The 23,307-nt window shown below is 33.5% G+C and overlaps 1 protein-coding gene across 1 annotated transcript; it reads left to right on the forward strand.

Annotated features, from left to right (window-relative positions):
- The first annotated feature begins 13,919 nt into the window (after positions 1-13,919).
- LOC137805524 (secreted RxLR effector protein 161-like) lies at positions 13,920-14,468 on the forward strand. The gene has a single exon (XM_068605466.1). The coding sequence runs from the start codon at positions 13,920-13,922 to the stop codon at positions 14,466-14,468; it is 549 nt and encodes a 182-aa protein (XP_068461567.1).
- The last annotated feature ends 8,839 nt before the right edge of the window (positions 14,469-23,307 follow it).

Here is a 23,307-nt window from a genome sequence, read left to right on the forward strand (position 1 = left end):
ATCAAAGGGCAAGGACTCCATTTTTGTGGTAGTGGATCGTTTTTCAAAGATGGCTCACTTTATTCCTTGCCACAAAGTGGATGATGCATGCCACATTGCAAACCTCTTCTTCCAAGAAGTGGTTCGCTTGCATGGGATTCCTAGGTCTATAGTGTCCGATAGAGATCCTAAGTTCTTGAGTCACTTTTGGAAGACCTTGTGGGGCAAGCTTGGAACTAAGCTTTTATTTTCTACCACTTGCCACCCACAAACTGATGGTCAAACCGAGGTGGTGAATAGAACTTTAGGACAACTATTGAGATGCTTTATTTCGGGGAATCCTAGAGTGTGGGAGAATTTACTACCCCATGTTGAGTTTGCATATAACCGAGTAGTAAATTCTACCACCTCCCATTCTCCTTTTGAGGTGGTCTATGGGTTTAATCCCCTAACACCTCTTGATCTTCTTCCTATTCCCCTTCTTGACGATGTCTTGTGCAAAGATGGGGATGAAAAGGCTTCTTTTGTGAAAACTTTGCATAAAGACATCAAGAAGAGAATTGAGAAGAAGGTTGGCAAGTATGCTGAACTTGCCAATAAGAGGAGAAAAGCATTGTTGTTTGATGAGGGCGATTGGGTTTGGCTTCACTTGAGGAAGGATCGTTTTCCTACTCAAAGGAAGTCCAAACTAATGCCTCGAGGGGATGGACCTTTCCAAGTCCTCAAGAGGATTAATGACAATGCTTATGAGTTAGATATGCCTGATACATTCTTAGGTAGTCATACTTTTAATGTCAGCGATCTAACTCCTTTTTCTGTAGGTCTCCAGAATTCGTGGTCGAATTCTCTCCAACTCGGGGAGTATGATGGAGATCAAGCCCAAGAGAACATGGAGGCCACTCATCAAGCTCAAGAAGAGGTGGAGGCACAAATGGAGGACGCCCATGGAGGTCAAAGTCCACCTCAAAGGATTACAAGAAGCATGTTCAAAGCCTTGGGAGCTAGAGGACATTTATTTTCTCTTTTTGTAGTGTCTTTAGTTGAAGGTGCTTAGAGGGAAACCTTAGAAACCTCTTTTGTTATAGCATCTTTTAGGTTTTAGTTAGGAGCTTTAGGGGGGTGTATTAGTAGATAGGTGTAGGAGTAGAATAGGGGGTGCCAAAAGTGAAGGAAAGGATCACACCTTCCTTGCTTTGCTTTTTAGCGCCGGTTCTAGCTTGTTTTGGAGGGAATTTTGATTTGTTTTAGCTTTCAATTTTCAGCACCTTAGGCTATAAATAGAGGTGCCTTCCTTGTAAATTTCAGATTTGAATTCATCTAAAGAAACTATACTCAAAATTGGAGTGAGCATTTGGAGAGCTTTTGAGCTTCTACTCTAGTCTTATCTTGAAGGACCATGGTTTCCTCAAGTGGCGGCTTCCACACTCATCTAGGAGCATCCATACTTCTAGTGGCGTGATCATCCAACCTATCTTCCATCTTCATGAGCATTCTCTTCTCCTTCCTTTCTTCTCTTTCAATTACTCTTGTTGTCTTGTGTTCTTGAGCATGTTTTGGTTCGGCTATTCCATTTTCCAGCACATGTGTTCTGTTTTTGTTTTCAATTCCTTTTATGTTCGGTTCTTATGTGTTCTTGCTTAATTTCTGTTCGGTCTTCTCTTTTTATAATTCCTTTGTTGATTCAATTTGACAATATTTGGTTCAACCAAATGAGTTTGGGATTTGGTACTTGTTATTGGTGAGTTCTTGACTTAGAACCATGATCCAACTTCTAAGAAAGTGCCTCTATATTTTCCAGCTCAAGGTGATTCCTCAAAGTGTCAAGAATCTTGTTCTATGTGGCTATTGGAATCACATCAAGTTGGAAGATTCAAAATTGAAGAACTTCATGGGCTTATTAAATACTGACAAAGCTAAAGACTTCTCTTTAGGAGTGGATGGTATTTTGAGATTCAAAAATAGAATATGTATACCAGAGGATAATGAACTAAAGCAAATAGTGTTATCTGGAGGTCATAAAAGCAAACTCAGTTTGCATCCAGGAATGACCAAGATGTATCAAGATCTCAAGAAGGCTTATTGGTGGCATGGCATGAAGAATGATGTGGCCAAGTTTGTAGCTGCTTGCTTGACTTGTCAGAAATCAAAGATTGAACATCAACGACCTGAAGGCATGTTAACTCAGTTAGACATTCCAGTGTAGAAGTGGGACAGTATCTCAATGGATTTTGTTACCCACTTACCACGTACTTTGAGGAAGTATGACTCTGTTTGGGTCATAGTGGACAGGTTGACAAAGACGGCACACTTCCTACCTATAGACTTGAGAATCTCTATGCGAAAGTTGGCCCAAATTTACATAGATGAAATAGTCAGATTGCATGGTGTACCCTCCAGCATAGTTTCAGATAGAGATCCCAGATTCACCTCTAGATTCTGGCAAACACTTCAAGAAGCTTTGGGGACTAAACTCAGACTTAGTTCAGTGTACCATCCTCAAACTGATGGACAATCAGAGAGAACTATCCAGTCCTTAGAGGATTTGCTTAGGACTTGTGTGTTAGATCATTTGGGTAGTTGGGATGAAATTCTACCTTTGGTAGAGTTCACTTACAATAACAGTTACCAAGCTAGCATAGGAATGGCTCCTTTCGAGGCATTGTATGGGAGAAAGTGCAGGACACCTTTGTGTTGGTTTCAGGATGGTGAAAGTGTGTTAATTGGACCAGAATTAATACAAAAAACCAATGAGAAAGTCAAAATGATTCAAGAAAGATTGAAAACATCTCTCAGCAGGCAAAAATCTTATGTAGATCAAAGAAGAAGACCTTTAGAATTCTCGGCGAATGAGCATGTTTTTTTGAGAGTTACACCGTTCACTGGTGTAGGAAGAGCACTAAAATCCAAGAAATTGACTCCTAAGTTCATAGGACCTTATCAAGTTCTCAGGAGAATAGGCCCCGTGGCTTATGAAATTGCTTTGCCTCCTCCTTTAGCTAGCCTTCACAATATTTTCGATGTATCTCAGCTAAGAAAGTACGTACCTGATCCCAGTCACATTCTAGAGTCTGATTCTATCCAGGTGAAAGAAAATTTGTCGTTTGAAGTGAAGCCAATCAGAATTTTAGATTCGCAAGTTAAACTACTTCGTGGAAGAAGTATTCCCTTGGTGAAAGTATTGTGGGATCTCATATCTGGAGACTCCACTTGGGAAATTGAAGGGAAGATACAAGCATCATACCCTAATCTCTTTCTTGGTAAGTTCATTTTCGAGGACGAAAATTTTTGTAGTTGGAGATAATGTAAGAACGTTAAAAAAATAAAAATTAAAAAAAAATAATAAAAGAATGAAAAATAAAGGTGCAGAGAAGTTGTTTTGCCCAACACCACGGTTTTTTTTCCTTCTTCTTTCTTTTCTCTCTCTCTTCATATTCTCTTCTCTCCCTCTCTCTTATTTTTCTCTCCTAATCTTCATCTATTTTAGAATCTGATCATACCACGTTGTAGCAGAGGAGTTAAGGAACATTTCTACCCGATCAGATTTTCAAATAGAGTAAGTTCATTTTTACTCTAAATATCCTTTGTTCTCTATTTTTCCTTAGGATTTAGTCATCAATCTTTGTGGGGTCAGTTGAGAAGTTTAATCCTCTCAACTTATTCTATTATATACTGAATTTTTGTTCTGTTTGGATAACTTACATTAGGCCCGTAAATCTTGAAGTTTATCCAGACTATGGGGAATAAAATTCTAAAAGTTGCTTGAAAAACAAGCAATTGAGGTAAGGGAAGCTAAATTTAATTTTTTATAGCACCCTAGGATAGAAGATCTGAATGCGGAAGGGACGTGGTCCCAATATTGAATTTCTCTTGCAGGGGTGTTATTTGTTTATATATTGTGTGTTTGTTTATATATTATTTAAACTTTATAAATATTATATTTTGATAGTTTGAGAGTTAAATATTGTTTTTGACGTTGGAAAAGTTCTGGAATGATATGAATTTTTAAATGTTATGTGATTGAATGATATGTATTATATGCGAATGATGTAAATTGTATGGAAGTGATGTCATACATTTGGGATAATGTATGGACTGATGTTTGCTGTGTATTAAGTATTGATGCCTATGTGGTAACAGAGATCTCCGAGCTTCACTGATGATCTAAGTCACATAGACTAAGATATCAGGTGGTGAGAAGCTGATGGGGGAGTTCATGCACACCGTGACATATGAGATGCACGGCTTGGGTTGTATTGAACTTACCCTGATCCTTTCTGTTGGATTCGCTGGTAATCTTTGGATCAGGTGTTAGTCTCTGGTAGGACTTACTTAATACGGGTCTTCTGGAAGACGTTGTTTGTTGAATATCTTGGATGTGTAGATCCATGTGAGATCTATGTGATTGTTTTAATGTTGGGATTTGAAGAAGATTGTATAATTTGAGAAATTGATCATGTAACTTGGTTTTTCCCTTTTGATTTAATTGCGTATATTATAAAATTCTATTTTCACTAGCTTACCCTTGCTTTTCTTGCTGTGTTTGAACTGCGATGACTGTACTACGTACACGAGCAGATGATCTTACAGGTGTCTGAGAATCAGAAGAGTTTTAAGGCGTTGATTTTGAAACTTATATTGTAAATATTTTTATTTCTATATGTCCTAATCATGTATTAGGAATGTCTTGAAAAACTTTGTGCTTGTATAGAAATAAGTAGAATCTGTATTGTAATAGTTAGAGGTATTTTTCCGAGGTGTTACAAAACATACAATTCCTAAATATGTAATAATAATAATAATAAAATATAATACAATAAAACAATTAAATATTATAAATGAGTAATTGATGTAAAATATTTTAAAAAAATAATATTGATTAAATTTAAATATTGGAACATATCTCAATGATAAAAAAATATAAATAAATTTAATTTACTGATAACTTAGTGAGTTATCATTTAACAAAATGCATTAAAATTTTCAATTTTTAATAAAACCAAAGATAAATAATTTTACCCTTTATTTTAAAAGTATAATATATTTATTATATAGATTTAGTTTGATAAAAAAATTGAATATAATAATAAAAAACTTTAGTTGGCATGTTATTATTCGAAAAACACTATATCCAAACAAATATTATGAGCATTTACAATTGGTTTCTCAAGTCATTTTGATAATAAATTTAATATTTATTAATAAAAATAAATTTTATATTATAAAATAAACTAATTTTGATAACTAATTTAAACTATAATAATAATATCATAAAATAATTATAATAAAAAATACTGTTAAAAAATTGTATATATTTATTTGAATTATATTTTTTAAAATGATTTGATATAATATAATAGGTAGATTTTAGAACATATTAAATAAATATACTGTGTAAATAAAACATTACATATTAGTTATAACAAATAATTTAATAATTTCAAAATATAAATAATTCAAAATTTCAAATAAATAAATAAACAAATTATTAATATAATAAGTTCTAGTCATTATTAGCACTGTTTAGTGTTGCAACCATCTTTATTTTATTAGTAATGAGTTTTTATGTTTTTTTTATGTAGAGTTTGTAGAAGTAGAATTAAAATTTAATTTGTGACTTTATTTGAACATTTATTAACATATTTTAAGAAATTCTTTGTTAAATTATACCTATTTGTAATATTTTGTATTAATGTAAGCTTGATTAGATAAATAAATCAAAAGATAATGATAAAATTATTTTGTTCCAAATAATGTGAGATACTAAAAATAAGTAACTAAGATTTTTAATTTATTGAGATTGATTTTTGTTAAAGAAAAATGAGAAATATTCGCAATAGATTAAGAAAGATATTTGTAATATTTATTTGAAGAAATTTATTTAGGAAAAAATGAATTTAATTGATAAACAGAAACGATGACAAATAAAGTATTCCATAAACCTAAATTTAATTCTTTTCATTTTCGGATACAATATATTTCGTTTAATGGTTATGACTAAATATTTTTAATAAATAGTAAGAACTGTATAATTATTTATAGACATTTAAAAAACTAAAAGTCAGTGATTTAAATACTTTTTATTACTAATTAGGTTTTAAAAAAATTTAGAAAAAAATTTATGGTAAAGTAAATTTAAATTTTCTTATTTTATTTCATATAAATATTTTTTATATTTGTGTATTGCAAGTAGTATATTTTGTTTCATAAATTAAATATTAATTTAATTTTATAATTTCGTAAAGTTTAGTTATTCATTTTAAAATAATGTTGAAAAAAATCGTATAAATTATACAAAATTTACATATTTTTTTATGAAAATAGAGAAATCAATTAAATAATTACAATTTTTTTTATATGAATGTTAGGTTCAGTGTATTCACAATTTAAATCTTCAAGATTATATTTTTATATCTTCCAGATATATTCTAAATGAAAAAAAATAAAAATTTCAACAGTCATAATACACTTTAGTTTCATACAATCCATGAGTTCAAGCTTTACCTGCATAACTCTTATCATTTCAATAAAAAGTGGTCTCACTATATTTTAGATTTATGTAATTAAGTTTTTTTTTTATGTTTCAAAATTGGAGTTGCAAAGGAAATCGAATTTTACCTACAAATATTCTACAAAATAAATGATTATTTCTTTGCTTAACATTATTACAAGAAAATAAAGAATTAGCTGTTAAATATTTGTGTGGACCAATTGATGTGATTCCAATAGCCACATAGAACAAGATTCTTGACACTTTGAGGAATCACCTTGAGCTGGAAAATATAGAGGCACTTTCTTAGAAGTTGGATCATGGTTCTAAATCAAGAACTCACCAATAACAAGTACCAAATCCCAAACTCATTTGGTTGAACCAAATATTGTCAAATTGAATCAACAAAGGAATTATAAAAAGAGAAGACCGAACAGAAATTAGGCAAGAACACATAAGAACCGAACATAAAAGGAATTGAAAACAAAAACAGAACACATGTGCTGGAAAATGGAATAGCCGAACCAAAACATGCTCAAGAACACAAGACAACAAGAGTAATTGAAAGAGAAGAAAGGAAGGAGAAGAGAATGCTCATGAAGATGGAAGATAGGTTGGATGATCACGCCACTAGAAGTATGGATGCTCCTAGATGAGTGTGGAAGCCGCCACTTGAGGAAACCATGGTCCTTCAAGATAAGACTAGAGTAGAAGCTCAAAAGCTCTCCAAATGCTCACTCCAATTTTGAGTATAGTTTCTTTAGATGAATTCAAATCTGAAATTTACAAGGAAGGCACCTCTATTTATAGCCTAGGGTGCTGAAAATTGAAAGCTAAAACAAAACAAAATTCCCTCCAAAACAAGCTAGAACCGGCGCTAAAATGCAAGGCAAGGAAGGTGTGATCCTTTCCTTCACTTTGGCACCCCCTATTCTACTCCTACACCTATCTACTAATACACCCCCCTAAAGCTCCTAACTAAAACCTAAAAGATGCTATAACAAAAGAGGTTTCTAAGGTTTCCCTCTAAGCACCTTCAACTAAAGACACTACAAAAAGAGAAAATAAATGTCCTCTAGCTCCCAAGGCTTTGAACATGCTTCTTGTAATCCTTTGAGGTGGACTTTGACCTCCATGGGCGTCCTCCATTTGTGCCTCCACCTCTTCTTGAGCTTGATGAGTGGCCTCCATGTTCTCTTGGGCTTGATCTCCATCACCAATTATAGATGCGATTTTCATCACGGATGCAAAACCCACACAAAGACTATGGGACGCAAAACGGACGCAACTACATTTTAGTTTTATAAAAAAAAATTATTTTAAATTTATTTAATGTATAACATTATAAGAAATATTTTAATATTTAATTGTTTATTTTATTTATTTTAAATTTAACTTTTTAATATTATAATAAATTATTTAATTTTAAATTTTTTAATATAAGTTAGTTAAATTAAATTTATTAAATTAATCAAGTGTTTGATTTTAAAATTAGTTAAAGAAATTTTCTTAGAAATTTTAGGAAGAATTAAAAAAAATATAGAAAAATAATAATTGAGTAAAAGAAAAGACGTATTTAAATTATTTAATGTTATAAAATATTTTATTATTTTAAATATTATTTATTTTAAATTTATTTGATTTATATATTTTCATAAATATTTTATTTTTAAAATTTTTGATATAAATTAGTTAAATTAAATTTATTAAATCCATGAAGTGTTTAATTTTGAAATTATTTAAAGAAGTTATCATAAAAAGTTTATAAAAATTTAAAAACATGTAGAAAAATAATAATTGAGTAAAAAATAGTAAAAAAAATTATGTATTTGAATTTTGTAAATATTATATAAAATATACATAAATTTAAGAATATAAATTTAAGATGAAGTAATTAATTAATGTAAAATGTAATGGATGTATTTAAAAATAGAGAGCCAATTTTATCTAAAAATGTTTTATTTGCCTTAAGAAAAAAAAAGTTAGATAAATTTTTTTATTAGTAACTTAAATAAATTTAAATTTTATGAATGAATGAACTAGGGATTTTGCTTTGATATCCATTATAATTTTAAAGATGTTACTTCTCATAAATGAAAGATAAGAGCATATTAAAGAATTAACGAAAATGTATATGATACAAACATATTAAGACTAAGTGCGTGGGTAAGTAACTTATTCTTAATTGTTAGATTGCTATAATATCCAAAGTGTCCCAAAGTTGACCACATGCTCTATAAATGCCATTTTTATAGTTACTGAGCATGATCTCGAAAAGAAATTGATGTTTTTCAACTGAAGCACATAATAATGTAGTAAGTTTTAAGCGATGAAATGACACATATGCAATATTCCTTATAAGTGTGTTAATACAGTTTCCTAATGCACTAAATAATATGTCTTTGACATAGTAATTTTAGTAGACTTAGTTCTTAATAAATGTAACATAAATAAGTAAATTTCGACTGGGTTCGATATAGAATGAACTTAAAATCATGGAATAGAGTTCATGATTAGATTTTGGATTATAAGTTCATTACCCTAGTCCATTGTCATTTTGGGTGAAACATATGTACTTGTTTTTTTTATTGCAGTTAGTAAGGTAAGAGTTGAACTAAGAAGTGTATAGTAAAGGCGGAAAGAGGGTATCATGAGCAATTTGATTAATATGACTCATTGATATTCGTGATAGTATATAGAATTAACTTGGAGTCATGGAATAGAGTTGATGATTAGATTTTGGATTATAAGTTCATAACCCTAGTCCATTGCAATTTTGGGTGAAACATTTGTACTTGTTTTTTTATTACACTTAGAAAGGTAAGAGTTGAAGTAAGAAGTGGATTATAAAGGTTAAAAGAGGGTATCATGAGCAATTTCAATAATAGGGTTCATTGATATTCGTGGTGTTGAAGATGGGAGCTTTGATGTATCAAATCCACATGAAGCTTGAAGTCGTGCTGCTTTCTAGGTTAGGGTTTAAGAGTAAGGTGTTTAGAATCTTTGTAAGATTAGTTCTTAAAGCCTGCACAAAGATTGATTAAAACTGTTTCAAGAAACTAAGTGTTTTTCCAAGCAAAGAGAAAACAATCGATTGATTTATCGAAATAACCGGTTGTTTGTCACTTAGCTGACTGGAAGTTGTGAAACTGTTTTTTGAATCAGTTGTGTAACTGTTTGACTCATTCAACTGATTGAATCGTGGTTTCAACCAGTTAAATGTGTGTTTTCATAACAGTATTTTGAAAACCTGTTTTAACTGATTTAGTTGTTCAAATCTGCCTTAAACGGTAGCTTTTCAAAGGCTATAAATATAGTTTTGTTTTCAAATCATATATACAAGAGAAATTCAACAAGTGTTGTTTCAGATTTGAGAAAGAGATTTGATTTTAAGAAAGGATTTTAAAAAAGAAAGGTTGCTATCAAGCTTTGTTGTGTGGTAACAAGTGCTGATCATAGGATCTCTGGTTCTATAAATCCAGGTGTTTTCTATCTTGGTTAGTATCTTGTAATTGTTCATATTACATACTGTTTGTGTTTGAAAAACCTGTAAAGACAGATGGTGTTCTGTCTAGAGGTGTAGTGTGTGCAAAGGGGGTGAGTAAGCTTTGTGGGATTCAAAGTCACCTCTTTGTGGTGTGGTTTTTATAATCTGTGATTATTTACATAGTGGAATACTCAGTGGTTTGATTGAGGACTGGATGTAGCTCAGTGATTGAGTGAACCAGTATAACTCTTGTGTGTAAATCTCTCTTTCCCTCAGACTCTCTAACTGTTTGATATTTTGCTGCTATAAACAACCGATTAAACCGTAACTTTAACCGGTTGAAATTCTGATACCTATTTCTGTTAGATTGTTTGATTGCCTTCCTTAAGTGCTTATATGAGTTGTTTGTTAAGAATTCATTATGAAGCTAGTATTTGCGAAAATCTTTGATAAAACAATTCACCCCCCTCTTGTTTAAGCCATCATTTCTAACAATTGGTATCAGAGCTAGGTTCTTGAAAATGACTCAAGTCCTTGTTTCTATTTTCTGGAAAAAAAAAATTGATGGTTGATAAAAGGCTTTTTGGGGAAGGTGCTTCTTTGAATAAACCACCTTTGTTTTGTAATCAAAATTATCCAATTTGGTGTATAAGAATGAAATTCTTTATTCAATCCTTAGATAAGAACATTTGGAATGTTATTTCAAATAATACCTATATGCATATGTCTGAAATTAATTCTGCATCATCTAAAGAACATCTTGACTGTATAACACATCATATTATTGTTTCTGCTTTAGATTCTGATGAATTACTTAAGATTTCATAATGTACATCAGCTAAGGAAATGTGGGATACACTTGAGAAATGACACCAGAATTGAATGAGTGACTTAATGGATGAAGAAGAATTCTCTGCTGATTCAATCTCATCTGAAAACAAGATGGAAGTCTACTTAATGACCAAGGGAGAATCAGAAAAAAGTCACGTAAGTACAACCTCTTCTAGCAAGTGTGAAAGTTATTTTCAATTACTTGATGCTTTCCAAGAAATCCATGAAAAAGCTAAGAGATTAACTTTTTCAAATAACCGATTGAAATGTGAAAACAATAAGTTGAAAAAGAGAATCACAGTTCTGGAAAATTATTTGAATCAATCAAAAGCTGTTTTAGAAAATTCTGAACTGATTTATGAAAATCCCTCATGCAAATGTGATCCAAGTCTTTGCAAAAACTGTGAATCCCTTCAAGAGAAAGTTTTATATCTTGTGAAAACAAGTGATATCATTTCAAAAGGAAAATCAAACTTTGAAAATGTGTTGGCATCTCAAACATGTGTTTTTGGGAAATCTGGCTTGGGTTTTAACCCTCAAAGTAAACAAAGTGGATGTACAAAACCGTTTTCAACTTTCCCCCAAAAAACAATTGGTTAAAAAGTTGAAACAACCAGTTGTTTGTTGTTTCTACTGCATGAAAAAGGGACACTTTGTTAGGTTCTGTAGAATCATAAGGTTTTCTGTTCCTAAGGGCATTCTGAAATGGGTTCCTAAGGATCCTAATGTTCCTTGGAAACATATTAACACTCATGGACCCAAATGCATAAGGGGACCAAATCTAACAACTTGATTTTGTTCTTTTTGTAGGATTGTTTGGGGAGAAAATAGCACCTATGGTATCTACATAGTGGTTGTTCTAAGCATATGACTGGTGATGCATTCAGATTCATCAACATCTCTCTCAACCAAGATGGGCATGTAACCTATGGTGACAATAACAAAGGAAAAATCCTTTGCAAAGGTACTATAGGTAATGAAGATAGCTTGCTTATTCATGATGTGCTTTATGTTGAAGGTTTGAAGCACAACTTGCTCAACATTAGTCAACTTTGTGACAGAGGATATCAAGTTACCTTTAGAACTAATTCATGTGAGATTCGTTTGCCAAATTCAAAAGATGTTTTGCTCATTGGTAAGAGTTCTAACAACATTTATTTGTTTGACATATCTAGCTTTACATCAATAGGTTGTCTTCTATCAAAACATGAGGAATCATGGCTTTGGCATAGAAGAATTGCACACATTCATATGAATCATTTAAATAAACTGGTTTCAAATGAACTTGTTCATGGCTTACCCAAACTCAAGTTCGAGAAGAAAGATGTGTGTGAAGCATGTCAAAAGGGGAAACAAACAAGAAAATCTTTTAATTTGAAAAATTGTGTTTCAACTTCAAAACCCCTTGAGCTTTTGCACATGGATCTTTTTGGTCCTTTTAGACTATGAGCCTTGGAGGAAATCTGTATGCTTTTGTAGTTGTAGATGACTTTTCCAGGTTTACTTGGACTCTTTTCCTACACTCAAAGAAGGAAGCATATCCAGAATTCAAGAAGCTTGCAAAGAGACTACAGAATACATGTTGCAACAATATAGGAGCTATTAGAGGTGATCATGGAGGGGAATTTCAAAATGAGAAGTTCATCAGCTTTTGCAAACAAGCTAGGAATCTTTCATAACTTCTCTGCACCAAGAACTCCTCAACAAAATGGAGTTGTGGAGAGAAAGAACAGATCTCTAGAAGAGCTTGCAAGGACCATTTTGAATGATTCTGCCCTACCCAAATGCTTTTGGGTTGATGTTGTGAGTACTTCCTGCTACGTGATGAACCGTGTGCTAATTTGGCCTATCCTAAAGAAAACATCTTATGAGTTACCGCATGGAAGAAAGCTAAATGTAAGTCATCTGAAGGTCTTTGGTTGTAAGTGCTACATTTTGAACAATGACAAAGACAACTTAGGTAAGTTTGATGCTAAATCCGACAAAGGTATCTTTCTTGGCTACTCTTTAACTAGCCATGCTTATAGGGTTTATAATAAAAAGCTTATGACTGTTGAGGAATCTATACATGCTGTTTTTTATGAAACTAACAAGTGTGAACAAGGTTTAGCAAAGATCAATGCTGATGAAGATGATCAAAACATCTTCTTAAAGAATCTTGACAACAACACAGAAATTCAACCGGTTGATTATGCAAAACAACCGATTGAAAATCTGCAGCTGGATGATCTGCCAAAGGATTGAAAGATCCCAAGAGACCTGTCTGTTGATAACATCATTAACCAAATTCAAAAAAGAAGTTTCCACAAGAAGGAGTATGGCAAATTTCTGCAACCATACAACTTTTATTTCCAATTTTGAACCAAAATCAATCTGTAAAACACTCAAAGATGAGCACTGGACAACAACAATGCACGGGGAGCTTAATCAATTTGTGAGAAGTGATGTGTGGATTCTTGTTCCAAAAACTTCTCAAATGAATGTCATAGGTACAAAGTGGGTGTTCAGGAACAAATCGGATGACTCAAGCATCATCACAAGGAACAAAGCAAGGCTTGTTGCCAAAGGGTACAACCAAGCTGAAGGAATCGATTATGATAAAACCTTCGCACCTGTAGCAAGGTTAGAAGCTGTAATACTTTTATTAGCTTTTGCTTGCATGAGTGGTTTCAAATTGTTTCAGATGGACGTGAAAAGTGCATTTCTCAATGGAATCGTGAATAAAGAGATCCATGTTTCACAACCACCTAGTTTCGAAGATCACAAGCATCCCGAGCACGTTTACAAGCTAAAGAAAGCCTTGTATGGCCTCAAACAAGCTCCACGACAATGGTATGAAAGGCTAAGTAACTTTCTTTTATCTCATGATTATGAAAGAGGAAAGGTTGATAAAACTTTGTTCATTAAGAAAGCTGATTTTGATATTATCTTAGTACAAATATATGTGGATGACATTATATTTGGCTCTTCTAATGCAAAACTTTGTGAAGATTTTGTCAAAGCAATGCAGGGGAGTTCGAAATGTCCATGATGGGAGAACTTTCTTTCTTTCTTGGACTGCAAGTTAAACAATCCAAAGTGGGTATCTTTGTATGTTAATCCAAGTACTACAAAGGCATTCTTAAGAAGTTTGAAATGGAAGCATGTAAAGCTGCAACAACGCCTATGTCAACAAACTGCTACTTAGGTGCTGATGCAGCTGGACCAGAAGTTGATCAAACCATGTATAGGGGTTTAATAGGTTATCTTCTTTACATAACTGCAAGTAGACCAGCTATTATGTTTGTTGTCTGCCTCTGTGCAAGATTCCAGTCTTGTCCTAAGGAATCACATCTAAAAGTTGTGAAGAGGATTCTGAAGTATCTCAAAGGCACAATATCCATGGGTTTATGGTATCCCTCTCATTCCCCTATTCATTTAGTAGGATATTCTGACTATGATTTTGCAGATTGCAAATTAGACAGGAAAAGTACGAGTGGAACATGTCACGTACTTGGATCTAGCCTCATTTCATGGCACAGTAAAAAACAAGCATGTGTAGCTTTATCAAAACTGAAGCTGAATATATTGCAGCTGGAAGCTGCTGTGCACAGATTTTGTGGATCAAGCAACAGCTTGAAGACTTTGGATTACAGATTAACAAAGTACCTCTACTTTGTGACAACACAAATGCCATCAACTTGATAAAGAATCAAGTTCAACACTCAAGGACAAAGCATATTGAAATAAGGAATCATTTCATCCGTGATCATATCAACAATGGAGATTGTGAAATCAAGTTTGTTTCAATAGAAAGTCTGCTTGTTGACATCTTCACCAAACCTTTATCAAAGGACAGGTTCAATTCCTTAAGAAATTAATTGGGAATAATTGATATGCATGCCTTATCTTAAACTGTTTTTTATCCTACCTTTTGTCTATTTGATGAGACAAATAGGGGGAGAAGTTTGGTTTGTAATGTTCTTAATAACTGCTTTCTTTATTACTTTGAACATTGTTGTGATGAACTGCTTAACTGGTTTAAATTTGAAGTTTTAAACTGCTGAAAACTCTGGTTTACAGAATTTTAACCGGTTATCTCTATGAAATAATCGACTGTTCTTATGCATTCTTGTATGATTACTGGTTTCTCATCTGATTGTGGCTAATGTTCCTTCTGGAAATCACCTAGTGAGAACTGGTGTATGGTGCATATCTGTTTTGGATTAGATTACCCTGTGTTTGTTCAATGAATGTAGGATTCAATAGATTCTAAACAAAGAACATTCCTAAAAGCATTCCAAGGATTTGTCTCCATCAAAGAGGGGGAGATTGTTGAAGATGGTAGCTTTGATGTATCAAATCCACATGAAGCCTGAAGCTGTGCTGCTTTCTAGGTTTGGGTTTAAGAGTAGGGTCTTTAGAAAGATCAGTTCTTAAAGCCTGCACAAAGCTTGATTAAAACTGTTTTAGGAAACTAAGTGTTTTTCCAAGCAAAGGGAAAACAACCGATTGATTTATCGAAATAATCGGTTGTTTGTCACTTAGCTGGCTGGAAGTTGTGAAATTGTTTTTTAAATCAGTTCTGTAACTGTTTGACTCATTCAACCGATTGAATTGTGATTTTAACCTGTTAAATGTGTGTTTTCATAATAGTATTTTGAAAACATGTTTTAACTGATTCAGTTGTTCAAATTTGCCTTAAACGGTAGCTTTTCAAAGGCTATAAATATAGCTTTGTTTTCAAATCATATATACAAGAGAAATTCAACAAGTATTGATTCAGATTTTAGAAAGAGATTTGATTTTAAGAAAGGATTTTTAAAAAGCAAGATTGTTGTCAAGCTTTGTTGTGTGGTAACAAGTATTGATCATAGGATCTATGGTTCTGTAAATCCAGGTGCTTTCTATCATGTTTAGTATCTTGTAATTGTTCATATTACATACTTTTGTGTTTGAAAAACCTATAAAGACAGAGGGTGTTCTGTCTAGAGGTGTGGTGTGTGCAAAATGGATGAGTAGGCTTTGTGGGATTCAAAGTCACCTCTTTGTGGTGTGGTTTTGGTAATCTGTGATTGGTTACATAATGGAATACTCAGTGGTTTGACTGAGGACTGGATGTAGCAAAATGATTGAGTGAACCAGCATAACTCTTGTGTGTAAATCTTTCTTTCCCTCAAACTCTCTAATTGTTTGATATTTCGCTACTATAAACAACCAATTAAATCGTAACCTTAACCGGTTGAAATTGTGATACCTATTTTTGTTAGATTGTTTGATTGCCTTCCTTAAGTGCTTATATGAGTTCTTTGTTAAGAATTCATTATGAAGTAAGTATTTGCGAAAATCTTTGATAAAACAATTCACCCCCCTCTTGTTTAAGCCATCATTTCTAACACGTGAGCCAGAAAATTTGAAATATTTATGTAGGGTGTGTAAATTAAATAAGGGCTGCACAGAGTAAAAAATTTGGGCAGCATATGGGGTCAGAAAATTAAAAATACTGATGTGGGGTATGTAAATTAAATAAAGGTTGGAGAGAGTAAAAACTGTTGTGCAGTCCACCCCTGGTACTTTTGTGCATCCCACCCTTGGTACAATTGTGCAAATTACCCCTAGTATATTTTTGCATACTACTCCTTATCCCATTGTTCACACCACAACTTCTTCATCTGTCTCGACAACTGCTACCTCTATGCAAGGACTCTCTGACCATGTTAACCATGGTGTTGCTGCTTCTTCAGAGCACGACCTCCACCCTAAGGATGTCAAGCGTGACCCTACTGTTAGGGTCATCATCTGACTTCTTGGTAGAGGGTAAGTCATCCAAAATTTATATTTAATTTATCGTTGTATTACTATGTCTTTAATTCATTTGTTTGTATTGTAGGTGGACGCCAAATAATTTTGCTAGTGGGGTCATTGGACATTGCATTTAGTTTCATTGCCACCCCGAGCATTCTCTGCTGCTCAATTTTCGCTCACCTCCGCAACGTCGTAGTGTAAACTTTCCTGCACCGTGTCTTTTGTCATTCACCATCGCGATTTAGCTCTAGCTGTTATTCCATTGTTCTTGCCGAAAGTAAATATTTAAAGGTTTAGAATTTTTTGATACAATGTTTTGCATTATAGGGATGCAATGTGTTGGTGTTATGTGTTGGTTGTTACTGTTGTTGTTATGTCATTTAAACCGAATGAGTTGACACTGTGATGATTAACAATTGTATGTCTGTGGTTTGACTTTGCATTTTTTTGATAAAAATGAATCTCGATTATGTAGGATTTTGGAATATAAATGTAGGATTTTGGAATATAAATGTAGGATTTTGAATTGAAAGAGGTTGTGAATGTTGAAAATTGTTGAAAATGTAGAAGTGTTGAAATAGGTAGATAAGCGTTTTCATAAATTCACATGTTTGTTCTTATTATTAGTAATATGATAGTGCAAAGAATAAACTGTTTCATTTTTTCATTCGTTATTTAAAATAAATCATGGATGAACAAAATAAATATGTTATGCGTAATGGGAAAATTTATGGGCAAGATTGGGAAAACTTTATGCAGAAATTTTTTTAGTGACCTAGAGATGTTTAAATGAAATAGAGGATGCATAAAGTAAAAAATAAAGAGAGGAGATTGGGGTAGAAAATTTGAAATAGTTATGTAAGGTATGTAAATTAAATAAGGGTTGCAGAGATAAGAAATTTACGTAGCATATTGGGCCAAAAAATTAAAAATACTGATTTGAGGTGTGCAAATTAAATTAAGGTTGCAGAGAGCAAAAAATGTTGTGCAATCCATCCCTTGTACTTTTGTGCAGCCTACCCCTGGTACATTTGTGCATAGAGTAAAAAAATTTGGCAACATATGGCATCAGAAAATTAAAAATACTGATGTGGGGTGTGTAAATTAAATAAGGGTTGTAGAGAGTAAAAATTGTTGTGCAGTCCACCCCTGGTATTTTTGTGTAGCCCACCCTTGGTACATTTGTGCAAATTACCCCTTGTACATTTATGCAGACTACTCCTTATCTCATAGTCCACACCACAATTTCTCTATCTATCCTGACTACTATTGCCTCTGTGCAAGGTCTCTCTGACCATGTTGACCATGGTGTCGCTACTGCTTCAGAGCACGACCTCCTTCTAAGGAGGTCAAGCGTGACTCTACTATTAGGGTCATCATCTGACTTCTTGGTAAAGGGTAAGTCATTCAAAATGTATATTTAATTTAACTTTGTATTTTTATGTCTTTAATTTATTTGTTTGTATTGTAGGTGCACACCAAATAATTTTGCTAGTGAGGCCATTGGACATTGCATTTAGTTTCACTGCCTCCACGAGCCTTCTCCACGTCATTGCCTCTGCGAGCCTCCTCCGCCTCACTACCTCCACGAGCCTTTTCTGCGACATTGTCTCCTCCGCGTCGTGTCGCTTAGCCTCCTTTGCGTTCAGTTTTCCTCCACGTCATTGCTGCTCAGTTTTCGCTCACCTCCGCGATGTCGTAGTGTGAACTTCCCTACACCGTGTCTTTGGTCATTCACCGTCGCGGTTTAGCTCCAACTGCTACTTCATTGTTGCTGCTGAGAGTAAATGTTTGAAGGTTTGGAATTTTTTTTTATTTTTTTATTTTTTGCATTATAGAGCTGCAATGTGTTGGTGTTATGTGTTGGTTGTTGTTGTTGCTATTATGTCATTTAAACCAAATGAGTTGAAACTGTGATGATTAAAAATTTAATGTCTAGGGTTTGACTTTGCATTTTCTGGATAAAGATGAATCTCGATTATGTAGGATTTTGGACTATAAATGTAAGATTTTGCGGTGAAAGAGGTTGTGAATGTTGAAAATTGTTGAAAATGTAGAAGTGTTGAAACAGGTAGATAAACTTTTTCGTAAATTCAAATGTTTATTCTTATTATCAGTAAGATGATTGTGCAAATAATAAACTTTTTCATTTTTTCATTCGTTATTTAAAAAAAGTCATGGATAAACAAAATAAATACGTCATGCGAATGGGAAAATTTATAGGCAAAATTGGTGGAACTTTATGAAGAATTTTTTTTTAATGACGTGGGGGTGTTTAAATGAAATAGCGGATAAGTAAAAAATAAAGACAACAAATTGGGCCAGAAAATTTGAAATAGTTATGTAAGATGAGTAAATTAAATAAGGGTTGTAGAAAGTAAAAAATTTGGGCAGCATATTGGGCCAGAAAATTAAAACTACTGATGTGGAGTGTGTAAATTAAATAAGGGCTGTAGAGAGTAAAAACTTTTGTGCAAACCACTCTGGGTACATTTGTGTAGACCACTTCGGGTACATTTGTGCAGACAACTCCTTATCCAATTGTCCACACCACATCTTCTCCATCTGTCTCGACTACTGTTGGCTCAAGTCTTTCTCACCATTTTGACCATGGTGTCGCTACTACTTCAGAGCACGACCTTCACCCTAAGGAGGTCCAGCGTGACCCTACTAGTACGGTCGTCATCCGACGTCTTGGTAAAGGGAAGTCATCATAAATGTATATTTAATTTTATCTTTATATTACTATGTTTGTAAATTGATTTGTTTGTATTGTAGGTGAACCCCAAATAATTTTGCTAGTGAGGCCATTGGACATTGCATTCGGTCTCACAGCCTTCGCGAGCCTCCTCCATGTCACTGCCTCCGCGAGCCTCCTTCGCGACACTGTCTCCTCCACACCGTGTCACTGAGCCTCCTCGGCATTCGCTGCTGCTCAGTCGTCGCTCACCTCTGCACTGTCGTAGTGTGAGCTCCCCTGCACCGTGTCTTTGGTCGTTCACAGTCGCGGTTCAACTCCAGCTCCTTCTCCATTGTTGTTGTCGCAGGTAAATGTTTAAAGGTTCATAAGTTTTTTATTCATTTTTTTTTTTGGATTATTGTGCTGCAATGTGTTGGTGTTTTGTGTTGGTTACTGCTATTGCTGGTATGTCATTTAAACTAGATGACTTGAAACTATGACGATAAAAAATTGCATGTCTAGGGTTTGACTTTGCATTTTTTGGATAAAGATGAATCTCGGTTATGTGCGATTTTGGACTTTAAATGTAGGATTTTGGAGTGCAAGAGGTTGTGAATGTTGAAAATTGTTGAAAGTGTACAAGTGTTCAAACAGGTAGATAAACGTTTTCATAAATTCACATGTTTGTTCTTATTATCAGTAATATGATAGTGTAAAAAATAAACTTTTTAATTTTTTCATTCGTTATTTAAAAAAATTCATGGATGAACAAAATAAATATGTCATGCGAAAGGGAAAATTTATGGGCAAGATTGGAAGAACTTTATGAATATTTTTTTTTTTTAATGACGTGGGGGTGTTTAACTGAAATAGCGGATGTAGAGAGTAAAAAATAAAGACAGCAGATTGGGCCAGAAAATTTGAAATAGTTATGTAGGGTGTGTAAATTAAATAAGGGCTGCAGAGAGTAAAAAACTTGGGCAGCATATTGGGCCAGAAAATTAAAAATACTGATGTGGGGTGTGTAAATTAAATAAGGGCTGCAGAGGGTTAAAACTTTTGTGCAGCCCACTCCTGGTGCATTTCTGCAGACCACCCCGGGTACATTTGTGCAGACTACTCTTTATCCCATTGTCCACACCATATCTTCTCCATTTGTCCCGACTACTGCTGGCTCTGCAAGGCCTCTCTGACCATGTTGACCATGGTGCTGCTGCTGCTTCAGAGCATAATCTCCACCCTGAGGATGTCCAGCGTGACCCTACTGGTAGGGTCATCATCCGACTTCTTGGTAGAGGGTAAGTCATCCTAAATGTATATTTAATTTTATCTTTATATTAGTATGTCTATAATTTGATTTGTTTGTATTGTAGGTGGACGTTAAATCATTTTGCTAGTGAGGCCATTTGACATTGCATTCGGTCTCAATTTAGAGGTCCATATCATCATTATGATGCCATGCCCGAAGAGGACAAACTAAAATGCTGGACTAACTTTCAGGTAATTTTAATTTTTAATTACAATTTCATATAGATCAACCAAAATGGGAAAATTGAAACAAACCATTTTCTTGTTTTTAACAGACTAGAGTCACTTAGGCACCTCAGGATGAATGCCAAATTAAAAAGGTCTACGAGTTTAAAGTCAGAAAAAGACTTTGTGACATGTTGACAAAAGTTAGGACAAATGATGTCTGACCTATTTGGATAGGTGAGCAAGCATGGGTTGAACCAATTCAAAGATAAATCAACTCAAAATAAAGCCAATAGGGGTTCAGCTCGTGGTGGAGCACTGCACTCCACAGGTCGAAAATCACACTCAGATATTGCAGTGGCCTTGGTAAGTACTTGTCACCGCCTTACATGAAAATCATTTTACATTTGCAACCTACACTGCTTTTACCTGTACAACATTATTAGGAACGTCAATATGGTCGTCCTTCAAAACTTGATGAACTATTTATGGTCACCCACACAAACAAAAAGGGTGAATCGACTTATGTAAGTTATTCTTTTAACTTTTTTTATATTTATATTTTAATTTCCTAACATTTTCATTTCCTAATGATCTATATAGGAAAACTATCATGAGCGCTTGAGGGCCCTTCAAGTAAATAGTTCTCTGGACTCTAGCACTAATGTCCACCAACTTGATCCTGCAACTAAGCTTCAAACTTGGAAGGAAGCTGCTAGAGGAAAGGGTAGAGGTCGGGTGTATGGTACGACAGACATGGCTGCTAACTTCCGCCAAGGAGTCTCTTCCCTCACTCAAACCTCTGTTTTCGGCACTTCACAATTTGAGCATGTGATTGAAAATCAAATGCTTCGTGCTGAACTTAGTATGTGGAGTAAGAAGTATGCACACTTGGAGGATGAGATGAAGGTTAAAAAGGAAAACTTATCTCAATGAAACGTGACAAAAATGCTACCAATAGCACAACTCAATTCAATCATGAGTATGATCCAAAGCAGGATGATTTGTTCCTTAAAGTGCATCCTATACTGTAAGTTTAACTATTTGACATTTTTATTATATACTAAGTATTTTAATTACTTCATTTATTTATTTATTTTGTTTGTATTTTTTACAGGTTTTCATAGATCACATCACTATGGGATTCATTTTAGTGCTTTTAGTTAAATTTGTAAAGTACAATTTTAATTTTAATATTTTTTTAAGTATTCATATCAATTTAGAATCTTTGAATGGATCAAAGACTTTGTTTAACTATTTGTATTATTTATGTACGTTGGATATGTTTGTGGATGTATTGTGAATGATAGTAATTTGTCTGAATGTGATTTGGTTGTTATTTATTGTTTACAGGGTAAACTAGCTAAAAAACAAAATAAATTGTTTTTTTTTCATCCCTTTATTGGCCCACGCCAACTTTTTTTTTATTAATTAATTTTTTCGTCGGCTTTTGCGTGGGCCATCTGATATTTTTTATTTTTTATTTTCATTCTGTTGTCCTAGCCGACGCATAGGCGATATTTTAATTTTGCGTCGGTTTGGCCCATGCATAAGCCACCGCAATTGCGTCTCTTGGACGTCCACTTAGGTGATGCAATTTGTGTCCGTTTTGCGTGGGTTTGGCCCACACAACATGCGTTGAACTCGCTGGCCCACACTAATTTCCATTTGCTTCCAATGATTTTTTGTGGGACTGTTGGCCAACGAAAATCCGACGCTTATGCGTTCCTTTTTGGTCTGTTGCGTCCGTTTTTTGCCCACGAAAGATTATATTTTTCTTGTAGTGCATATATTTGTTGACCAATGTCAAAAGAGCGATGTCTTCCTATCATTATTCTCATCCATTTATTTTCTAAACAATGTTTATAGTTTTCATATTCAACTATTGTTTATTAATAAAAAAATTTTGATTCAGTTGATTTCTCATTCTTAAAAATATAATTATTGAGAAAATTTGTATTAATGATATGTACCTCCAGTAATTTATGATTTGGTTACCATCAATCAATCTAATAATCCAGGAATAATTAGATGATGTTATAAATTAAATTGTAGCCTAATTACTATGACTAATTAGGTACTGGTATGCATAGTATTGTGCATGAACTTAAATATTTTAAGGCTAAAAAATCTTCACACAATTTTATTGATATTGACAATCTTTCCATACAATAGTTCCACCCATTAATCCGGAAACAAATAAAAAATAAAACTACTTATAAATTTCATAATCACCCATAATTTCTATAGCTAAAACTCATAATAGTATGAATTCTAATAATGCTATAATAAATTGTAATAAACAATATTTATACATTGCTTTAGATTCCCAATACTCCTTGTAGTAGTTGTTATTAACTCCGTGTTTTTGGAAGCACAAAGATGTTTGTCAATTAGTCTTCCATCTTGCAATATTCTAATAAATTATGACTTCCAACATCCACCTTGCCATGATAATCCAATGTGACAATGTCTGTGGAATTTGCTATGATTTGGTTGATTAGGAAAGCCTTGAAGAAGAGAATATGAAATGAAAAAAGAGAAACATAATAGAGGATTAGCGAAAAAGTGTGAATAAAAGAATAA

Source organism: Phaseolus vulgaris, chromosome 3 (assembly GCF_000499845.2).
Source record: "Phaseolus vulgaris cultivar G19833 chromosome 3, P. vulgaris v2.0, whole genome shotgun sequence".
In the NCBI taxonomy this organism is placed as follows: domain Eukaryota; kingdom Viridiplantae; phylum Streptophyta; class Magnoliopsida; order Fabales; family Fabaceae; genus Phaseolus; species Phaseolus vulgaris.

What these genes read in the sequence shown, in the direction of transcription:
- LOC137805524 (XM_068605466.1), top strand. Translation starts at nt 13,920, where the DNA reads ATGGAAGCATGTAAAGCTGCAACAACGCCTATGTCAACAAACTGCTAC.